Below are 11,365 nucleotides of genomic sequence, written 5' to 3'. Positions count from 1 at the left end.
CCACATAAATATTTCTTGGGAAAGCTGAAGGAAAACTACAGAGGAAAAAATGCTGCCGAATTGGCCACCCCAAAGAATCTGCTCTGCGGAATGAGGAGCCATGAGAAAATAAAAGGGAAACAAAGGTAAACTACGAGATGCTAGAAAAAAAATACGAAAGGCTTGATTAAATCAAGACATAGTTTGTCACACCGTCATCGGAAGCTATGCAATTTTTAAGGAGCTGGATTTGTGTAAATCAAATTCTCTTAAAAATATAACTCCATTTACAAATACAAGGCTCCTTTATTTCATTTTAGTTTGGTTCACATTACCACTTACTACTAAAGTTTATATATTTTATGTCTCATATGTGATAAATCATCAGAAAACAATATTAAGTCATCTGGGATGCATGGCTGAGTGCTAGCAGTGCGAGGAAGGCACTGTGGCTCTGTAGAGAGCATAGGTCTGAAAGTGGCCCAGCTGCAAGCCACGGGCAGTTTCTTTAACTGCCTTGACCTCAGTTTCCTGATCTGTCTAAGGGGAAAATAATTCCTGCCTGGCTAAACTGCAAATAATAGAAACAATGTGTATTACATGCCTATTAGAATTTTGGATATTAGTTGCTCAAAACAGTGATAGAGAGAGCATTATTAAATTCTACTAAATGACTAGGGAACGAACAGTAGTTGCTGTTAAGATCGGCGTGACTAGTAAGCTGGGAGTGTTTTCAACAAAAGGATGATACTGACAAGCTAGCTCTTGAAGAATGTGGAACTTTGAGGAAAAAGGGAAGATGGAAGTCCTGTGTTCTGATTACAAATAAGCAAAATTGTGGAGGTTGAGAAAAGAAATGGAATCTTTAGTAGGGAGGGACAAAGAAAGCATGGTAATCATGATGATAATACAGAAAAAAAAGAAATAAGGGCGGATGGGGAAACATTTCACACTAAACCAGGCTGCTAAACTCTAAAATATCTAACAGGGTAAATATAGTCTGGCTTCATAAAATATACTATTGAGAAAATACTCATCATCTTTCACAATTTAGGTACAGTGGCATGATGTAGAAGTAAAAAATCAAATACATTAGTGCTAAACTCTTACAATTAAACACAATTCAATAAATTAGGAAGATTCTTAAAGGCCATACAGTTTCTTGTGTGTGAACCAGATCCCCAAAGCCAAATAACATCAAGAAAAATCCATTAAAGTAAAAGATCCTGCTATAAAGTCTGAGGAATCTAAAGCAGGCAAATGCCAAAACAGTGGCTTCACTGGTGAGACCTGTGGTTAAGCCACAGAGGTGAGGGGAGGCCTGAGAGTCTGTGACCTTGTCCATGTCGTGGGCAAGTCAATTGTGTAATTCACTTTCTTAATTATTCCCTCTTGTAATGAAAATGAAAAAAATGTCTGTCACGACTCTGCTAGGATTGTTGAACAGTATAAATATTCCTCAGCTTTATTCTAAAGGAAATAAATCTTATTAGAGCCCTATATTAACATTTCAGATTAAAACAAATATTTGAGTTTTACAGAATGAAGAACTTTGATGGGCTGTGATTGAATGTCAGTACTTCGACACAGGAACTTTGATATAATGCTTCTCTGGGGGATCTACTTAGTGACCTGTGCTATATACATAAAATGGCACAGGGTGATGCTTTAATGATGATTTTGAGTAATAAACATTACTGAGGGGGTGCAAGGCAGACCTCTGTAGGCAGTATAGTTTAGGAAGGAATCAAAATTTGAGGTCTTAGGAGACAATTTAAAAAGGAAATAAAAGATAACATGAATATTTCCAGAGAAATACATCATTATGGTGTATAATTGTGAAATCAGGAATATAAACATACACCTGACAGAGATCAGTAACAGAGAGATTAAAATACAGAGCAAAAAACAGGGAAAATCAAAACTGAGCTGAGCCGTGGTCCCACTACTGGAAAGCAGTAGGCCAAGTGGACCGGAGCGCTGATATGACAGAAGCTTGGCTGAACGCAAAGCAGAAAGCTTCTTCGAACGAGATATTTTTGAAGGAACCCTGGCTATGCCCTGTTTACATTTCACTTCTGTTGCCTTGTGTTTTTCTGGCAGAATTTATTTAAGAAAGAGGAGCTCTGCTATCAAAAGTCTTACCACATAGACTTTTATTACTTGGTCTATGACTTTCTATTAAAAAAATGTGTTCTCAAGATATTAGTCTATATTTAGGTCTTCAAATATTTAATGTGTTCATACTTAGGGTGTTAAGAAGATAAGTTTATGAATTGAGGTAAAAAAATTTTAATTGCCAAATGGGTCAAAGTTGAACATACTAAATATACTAAATATGTATCCAATTTAAAATGCCAGTACATTTCCTTGCCAAGAAAATAAATATTTCTAAATGCTCTAAATGGTGATTGGGAGAGAAAAGAGTTTTATAAAGATAATAAAAGCATTAGATAAATAGTTTTAAATACAAGTAAATATCAATTCAGCATGTTCAGAAGAGAGGCAGAATTGACTTTTATAACGTTTCCTCGTATTCACCTACAAAGTTCATCTGTGCATTGATTCATTTGACAAACACTTTTGAGTGCTTATCAAGTGAACAGGATGCTCTGGAAGGCACTGGGAATATGATGGTGAACAAAGAATATAATCCTGGCCGAAGCTCAAAGGATTTATGGTCCAGCAGTGAGGGGTGGAGTAGGGGAGCCGACAAATAAACCTGTTCTTAGAAAAAGGAAATATAAGTAGGCAGGACGTGGGATGAGGTGAGGTGAGGAAGGATGAAGAAGGGGCTCTAAAGGTCTAAGCGGCAGGCAGTCCATATACGTCACAGAGGCTCATGAGAAGGTTAGAATGAAAACCTACTTCATCATTTAGAATCCAATCATGACCTATACATTCATACAGATAATAAAGAAATCCTCTTGCTAAAAAGACAAAGTCTTTTCATTTTAGTAAAAATGCACTTCAAGTAGCTTCCCGAAGTGTTTCCTAACTCAGTCACTTTGTTTTCTATTTTAAAGTTTAATTCAGGTCTTTTTTTTTGCTGGGGGTAGGGAGGTAATTAGGTTTATTTATGTATTTATTTTTAGACGAGGTACTGGGGATTGAACTCAGGACCTCGTGGAAGCTACCACTTGAGCTATACCCTCCCCTCTTCGGTCACTTTTCAATATTATTTTCTTTGAGTTATGGTCTCCACACATTTTCACTTGAACACTTTTGTCACGGTTACAATTTCCGCAGTGCGAAAGTGCTGGTCTCGGCCTGAACAGCATGGAAGATCCAGTCTTTCAGTGGAAGACAGAGCTCACAGCACATTTGGGAGGGGCTGATTTCAACCCTGCTCTGATACCACACTGACACAACTCTTATCTCTGTCAGGAGACGTCAAGGATCACTAGACTCTTGCATCTTTCTACCACTCTCTGTTGTTTATGTTTTTTCTCATTCAACTGAAGGTCTTGCTGTGAGGATTTCCAACTGGGGAGATGGCTGGGAGACGTTTGGGTCTGGAGAGTAGTTGGGTAGGTGAAGGTTCTAAAGCACTGAGGGACAAGAAGCAATGGTGCTTAGGAAAGAATTCCTCTTATCTTTTCTCAGAAACATTTCCAAGGACTTTGGGGAATAAGAAAGCCACTTAGATAGATATATATATCTAATATATATAATATAAAATAGCAAAATATATATATAATAGCAAAAATATGACCAGCGAGCCTTTTAATCACAAATGACAGCATATCTAAAAAGAGACAAGGAAAACAAAAACGAAGATACAGCTGGAGAAAATATTCTCTTACCATAGTATGTAAGATACTCTGCTGTGTGTAAAAATGTCAATGAAACCAGGACATTAAAAATCCAATTTATTCCAGATGAACATGCATTTCCTGTACTTCTTGCCCACAGGGGATAGATTTCAGAATTCACAGTCCAAGGCATTGGTCCCATTCCTGAGAAATACAAAATTATAAATTTCAGAAAGGTAGTACATAAGGAATTGAAGAAAGATTAGCCTGCCTCATCTAAAAACAGACAATTTAATTAACACAACGATAATAACAACAAAGCCCTTGCTTACCTGGTGCGAAGAAAACAAGATATAAAATAAGGCCAAGCAGTGCAGTCCAGGAGTATGGAGTAGGGCAGAAATTGTAAGCCCAAAATACTTCTTCTGTTTTGAATTTGGTTTCATTTTCACACCTGAAAAATAAGCAATATAAATATTAACTTAGGGTTTTAGGGTATAGTTGCAAAAATTCAGTGTGATTATCTAGGAGGTGTTTGGAAGTTCCTTAATGTCATTAAGGAAAAGAGTCCAAAATGTTTCTCTTGGAAAAAAAAAATTAAGACTTAGAACTGACTATAATTCAAGAATAGCACAAAGAAATACATTGTGCATACAACTCAACAGCAAAAACACAATCCGAATGAAAAATGGGCAGAGGATCTGAGTAGACATTTTTTAAAAGAAGACATACAGATGGCCAACAGGTACATGAAAAGGCGCTCAACATCACTATTTATCAGGGAAATGCAAATCAAAACCACAATATCTCCTCACGTCTGTCAGAATGGCCATCAGCAAAAATATAAGAAATAAATTGTTGACAAGGATGTAGAGAAAAGGGAACTTCCCCTCATGTATTGTTGGTGCGAATGTAAACTGGTGCAGCCACTGTGGAAAACAGTATGGAGGTTCTTTAAAAACTTAAAAATTGAACTGCCATATGATCCAGCAATACCATTTCTTACACCTGAAGTAAACAAAAACACTAACTTGAAAAAGTATCCGCACGTCCATGTTCACTGCAGCATTATTTACAACAGCCAAGACGTGGAAACAACCCAAGTGTCTATCAATGGGTGAATAGATTAAAAAAATGTGGTATGTACACACACACACACACACACACACACTGGAATACTATTTAGCCATAAAAAGAAGAAAATCTTGCCATCTGAGAAAACATGGATCTTGAGGGCATTATGCTTAGTGAAATAAGTCTGAGGAAGACAAGTATCACGTGATCTCACTGTCTTGATATGTACAGTCTTAAAAAAAAAAAAAAAGGAATGAGCTCACAGATACAGAGAACAGACTGGTGGTTGCCAGGGGTAGGGGTAGGGTAGGGTGGGGTGAAATGGGTCAGAAGGTACAAACTTCCATTTGTAAAAGAAATGAGTCATGAGGAGGTAATGTATGACATGGTAGCTACCATTGCTAAGAGTTCTCATCACAGGAAAAAAAACTGTAACTATGATGGTGATGGATGTTAACTAGATTTATTGTGGGGATCATTTCTCAATATATACAAATATTGAATCATTATGTTTTGTACCTGGAACTAATATAATGTTGTATGTCAATTATAACTCAAAAAATCCCAGAACACACTGTGTTTTACACCATTTCATATGTCAGACATGATTTCCAGTTAGTCCTTGAAGGCTGCAGTAACAGTTAAAAGCCACTGAAAGTCAGTATGTTATGGTAGAAAGACTTCAGATTTTGCAGTCAGGACAAGATCCAAATTCCAGAACCAGATTTTTTTTCATCTGTAAAAGGGGGATAATGCCTTACATGTAACTTAAAAAATTATAAGGGTCACCTGCAAAGGGGTAGTGAGGGCAGGGAACAATGCTCGTATCTTTTTGTTGTTGTTGTTGTTAACAGTGCTCATATCTGATTCTGACTAACCCTTTACCTTCCTGCTGTGTGTTCTTGCTTCTCCATCCCTGCTGACTTTGCCTAAAGGTTCTATGGTGAAGCAAAGTCTCCTTTGGTCTTAGACTGATTCTCAAATCAAACTTCCAAGTCTTTACCTTAATTGAAATCTGAAATGCACCTGAGGACACGATCAGCCCCCAAATACATTCTTATCCTCTATTGTCATGTTTAGGCTATTGTTCTATCTCCATCAACGTCTATTTTTGAACGTTGACCTCCAAGCCTTATCCTTACTGCTGGGTTTATGACCCCCATCCTAACACCCCACCTGTCCTGCCGCCTGGTCGGTCGTCCAGCTCCTCATCCTCTGCCACATTTTTACTTCCGGCCCGTCTAATACCTTGGCTTTATAGTTCCTTATTTAACCTCTGACACTGTAGAGGGCATTTATAATTTGCTTGATTTGGAACTATTTCACCTCAAGGTCTCAAACTTGGAGCATTCCTTTTCTGATGACAGGCCCTTGATCTCCTCGTTTCTGATAACCTGCTCCACACCCAAGTCACAGGGTCTAGATTCTGCACTCGTCTCAGGGTTCATTCACTTCATTGTCGGCTCAGGCCATGCCCGTGCCGTCTTTGCTGACCTCTAGAATTCATCTCTCGCTCCCCCCACTTGCCTGCTATTCTCACAGTTTCTGTTCCCAACCCTGGGCAGGGACCAGTCACTTCCTTGAACAACCACTTTTCAGAAGCTGGACAAAATGATGAAAACGTGCTGCTGGATTCTATTAAACATTCACGCTGTTTCTTCTCATTTGGGCCCCTAATTATGCTGATTTTTATCCTTTATTGTCTTCTCTACTGGATTCTCTGTTTATTTCAGAGTAGACATTCAGTAAACTTTTGTCAACTGCTGCTTCAATTAATTAAAATATTTCTTGCCACGCTCTGCTCCTGAAATCTTTCCCCTCTTTCTAGGTATGAAGAACTTGCCTCCGTCTTTAAGAAAATTGAGGACTTTCGGTTTGAATGCCCTCAGTTTTTCTCTACTGAACCTCTTTTTTCTGTATTTTCTTTCAGGTTTTTCTCCTCCTCCAGTGGTAATACGTCTCCTGCCATTTCTAAGGGCTGCCCTTCCTATTGGTCTTGCGTTTCATTCTCCCGTCTCCTCTGGGGTCACGTTCCATTAGCAGTCAGTTCTCTTCCTGCCATCTTTAGTTTCTTCTGAGAACTAAATGGAGACTTCTCTTCTATTTACAACGTACAAGATTACTCCTATTCAAATGTTTCATCCCTATCATATTACTACTACTAGCTCATCTGAAATTATAAAGAAGGTTATATGATTGACTATCCACTCTTTCCTAAACAGCCCTATTTCCCCACCCACTCAGGTACCAGCCTAATTCTTCCTTAGACCCTTTCTGAATCTGCTCACCCAAGAGTCATTGATGACCTATGAATCCCCAAATTCAATTTTCCTGCCTTAATTCTGAGGCTCTTTTTGTTTGTTTGTTTGGTTTCGGGAAGGGGGGGGCGGTAATTAGGTTTATTTATTTGGTTTAATAGAGGTACTGGGAATTGAACCCAGCACCTTATGCATGCTAGGCATTGCACTCTACCACTGAGCTCCACCCTCCCCACCCAGGCTCTCGTGATGACTGTGTGGTGGTTGATATTACTGAAAACCCTCCTTCCTTCTCTTCCCCCTTTGCTTTTATATCTGTATATCCATCTCATCTCTCAGTTTGTATGTCTTCACTGCTTTTTTTAAATGCCTCTTCTTCCCCTCAACCTCTCAGTATAGGTGTTCTGGTTTAGAGGTTACACCCTCTCCCTTAATCATCCCATCTAACTTTAGGGATATATATTTTTTGATCTCCAGATGGATGCTCCCTGACAGGGAGCCTAGCCTGGACCTTTTCCTCAGGCTCCACTAAGAATTTATATATCGGCTGAATATTCATATCAAGATTTCTTCCTATGGCTACAATGGGAATGCACTGTCTTCTCCAGGAGGTAGGGTGGGGCTGTTCTGAGTTCAAATTAGGGCTCTACCACTTCTAAGGATGCTCACGGATTCAGACATGTATAGAATGAGCACTTTTTACGTGTCAGACATTAGAGAGATGGCTGTGAACAAAATAACCACCCTTTGCATTTGTGGAAACTACAGAGTTTAGTGGGCACAGGCACAGTCCTGTTTCCTCATCTGTAAAACAGAGGAAAGGACTGCTGTCATAGGCTACTGGCAACATTAAATACGGTAACGCATGCGGAGTGCTCAGCACACTGCCTGGCATGTAGTGCACGCACAATACTCATTGCTTTAATAATGTCACTCACGACATGTCTTTGAGTTGAAATGGATTAAAATCTTGGGAGTTACCTTTAATATTTTCTTAACCATCTCCCTTTAAATCCTCTATACTTTAAAGTCCAAGTATCAAAGGGTAGCTAGGACTATGAGCTCTGGACCAGCATCCTACATTCAGCCTCATCCTGCCTTATCTTGCACTCCTGTATATAATCCTTTTCTCCCACTAACCCAGACTACTCTTTTCTGAACCTACTTTGCAGACCCAGCATGGAAGGAACACATGCCATTTCTTCTAACTGAGGGCAAACTCTCACTCTTGATCGTGACCATCAGAATTGACCTCAGCCCTCAAGGCTGGTACAGAGGGCATCCATCCACCTGTCTGAAATAGTCTCTCCCTCCCCTCGCTCCCTTGTCATTGTCCTCGTCTGTATCGTTACCGCACAGAGCTCTGTGTTATGGTACCTGAATATACTTTCTCTCCTACTGTCCTGGGCTTTTATCCCAGGCGGCACAGCACAGGGCTGAGGACAGAGGGTCTAGAATTTTGTATCTCAGTTCTGCCACTGTTGAACTTCCGGCAAGTTACTTAACCTCTTTATGCCCAGGCTTTCTAATCTGTAAAATTAAGAGTCCCTAATAGTAGACTTGTTACAAATATTAATTGCTCGGCACAAAGAAAACAGTTTCTCTAAGCGTTTGCCAAAAGAATAATCATTTTTGTGTCCCCCTTCCTTTTAAAAAAATCTCACCCTCTCATCTGTAATAGTACTCTGCATAGACATCAATGGGCACTGAATGATGAATGAAGCCTTTATGTTTGTTTCACTGTGAGCAGCACACAGCATCAGAAATCCTCTCATCAATAATCCTCTACCTTCATCCCCCCACCAGTCGAATGGTCTTTTGAGTTAGAAGGATCTTAAAATGAGAAAATAGGATAGAAAGTGGGAGAGGGGAGCGGAATGATGGGAGAGAGGGAGGGAGGGGGAAAGAGGGAGGGAGGCGGGGAGAAGGGATAAAAACACAGGCTGCTCGGGAAGGAAATGCTTATGAATAATCAAATCACTAAAATTCACTGAAAAATCCTATTTACTATCTATACCCATTATTGTCAGAGTTCCTTGCTTCATCTCTTCCTGGAACAATGGAAAGCAGCATATTTTCAGGTAGATTCTGTGCTTGCTGTGCTGAGATTTTGACCATCTGGACACACACATTTATGTGCGTAAAAAGGCTGAGTAACTCCTCTTCATCCTCGTGCTGGTTTTAGGAACGTGCGCAGGGCACAGACTTGGCAGAGTCACATACCCAGCAAGCAATACGTAGACAAGCTATGACTAAGTACGTGACATCAGACCTGACCTTCAAAATATACACACTAGAAGTTCCAACTGAAAAAAATAAAAATGTATATTCCAAATGTTCTTGCAAAATACCCTCGTGTTTTCCTGGCTTAGTGACAGCTGTGGAAGAACACAGTGCTCCGGGGAAAGAAACAAAAGTACTTTGACATCAGCATGTGGGTTGGGATTGGAAAAAGTCATGCTCCCTGACGGGGCACCTTCTCACCACATCCTAGAGCAGAACCAGGAAGCGACGACGATCACGGCACCGTGCAGGGGCTGCTGCAGTGGACGAAGCCGAATCACACGCAAGCAGGCAAAATGTGACTCATTCTAGTCTTTACCAGCAGGTGAGACTTAACACCTGACACGTAGACCGAATAAATGATCAGTTCCCAGTTCCAGCCAAGGAACCCACGGTGGCTTCTTTTAATAACACATCTAGAAATGAACAGCTTTCTTTGAAGGTGGAACAATTCTCCCTTGCCTACTCAACACCCACCCCCAAATCGGTTCGTACATAGAGCTGAAACAGCTCTGTGTTTCTGCCTATTTTTTTGGTGTTATTTTCTCCATCAAATATCTAACGAGTTTTCAACCAAAGTAATGATCCAAGGAACTAAGAGGTGCAATTCCTCTTGCCACAACTAACCATACGTAATGTATTCCTTGCTTCCCACGCAGCACATGCCTTTATTCACTCTGATGAAATTATTTAATTCCTTCGTGTTCATGTATGGGGGGGTGGGAGAAAATGCAACCTGTATTTATAGCACGAAACTTTAAATTTCATCCATCCAATCTTAATCACTGGGAAACCTACAGAACTTTGCCGCCTTCCCGAAAGAGTTTATAGAAGACCTGGGATTTTAGAGACGGGGAGGGAGGGCTCACTACGATTTCCGTGACACACCTACGTTCCTCTGGGTTTACTGCACATGCATTACCTCCCACCCCGTCCCTGAGAGGTGTGAGTTAGGCGTCATTTCATCTCTGATTTCTGATGCAGGACTGTGATTTCTCTGAACAAGACCATTAAGCTTTCATCTCACAACAAAATGGATACTGATAAAGGTTAAATCTAATAGTTCTCTATCTGTAGGAATTTATGATCTGATTACACACTTACAGTCTGAGGGTGGCAGTGGAGAGGTACCCAGGAAAGGAAAGAGTACCTCCCCAGGAAAGGACTTCTTGTCCTTTTTGTCTAAGGAGAAATAAAGAAACACAATGCCGATCAATCAGAGGACTAGGATGATGTAAATTTACAAGTGATCCCAGCCAGGACAAATTCCAACTTTGGGGCATCTGATGATCAAAGCAACCAAGAAAAGTTACTGCTATAAACTTGACTCATTACTACTCAGATACTGTAATTTCTGCTCACTAGGGTAATTCCTAGATAATAGTATCACATGAGGTACCCTTATGTCAAAGGTGCCAACCCAGCATTTAAGCTCTAACTCATCTGTAGGTGAGTAATCGTAGAAAAGCAGAGTTCCCTCGCTTGCAGTGTGCAGACCACGAAGCTCGGCCCTGGATGATTTTCTATTGTCAAGCCTTTCCCCTGTCTTTTTTTTTGTTGTTGTTTTACAATTTTCCTGCAGAGGACTGTCACACAAAATGGCAAGTTGAAAAAAAAATCATCTATTATCTTTTGTTAATTACTATTATTTTCTGGTAAAAAATAAAAACCAGTAATGTTGAGACAGTTAAATCATAGACATGGGTAGATTTCAAAAGCACTAGAAATTTGGAGCTAAAAGCCATTTTTAATAATGAATGAATAAAGTTTTGTTTATATATATATATATATCTCACTGTATCTAAACCGTTTACTAGTTTGTTGGCTCGCTTATATGCCCTAAGTATGGGGAAGAGATGGACAGAATGAGGGGCAAGCAAATGAAAATAATAGTTCTAATACTTAAGGCTGGTGAAGAGACAGTGATGTTGGTACCGTCTCTAATTCTGGTAAGAACTTAAGTTCGTATAACTTCCTCTTGGAATGAAATCTGGAAGTTTTACATACTATCCATAT

The 11,365-nt window shown here is 39.7% G+C and overlaps 1 protein-coding gene across 1 annotated transcript in view; it reads right to left on the bottom strand.

Moving 5' to 3' along the window:
- The window catches only part of SLC2A13 (solute carrier family 2 member 13), a 325,881-nt gene that overhangs the window by 3,688 nt on the left and 310,828 nt on the right, over positions 1 to 11,365 (bottom strand). Inside the window, exons 8-9 of the mRNA XM_010970574.3 lie at positions 4,067 to 4,188; positions 3,786 to 3,938 (exon numbers count right to left, since the gene is read on the bottom strand). Coding sequence (XP_010968876.3) covers positions 3,786 to 3,938; positions 4,067 to 4,188 — 275 coding nt within the window. The remainder of the gene's footprint in view (positions 1 to 3,785; positions 3,939 to 4,066; positions 4,189 to 11,365) is intronic.

Source organism: Camelus bactrianus, chromosome 12 (assembly GCF_048773025.1).
Source record: "Camelus bactrianus isolate YW-2024 breed Bactrian camel chromosome 12, ASM4877302v1, whole genome shotgun sequence".
NCBI classification, from domain to species: Eukaryota; Metazoa; Chordata; class Mammalia; order Artiodactyla; family Camelidae; genus Camelus; species Camelus bactrianus.
This window is presented reverse-complemented; position numbering and strand designations above follow the sequence as displayed.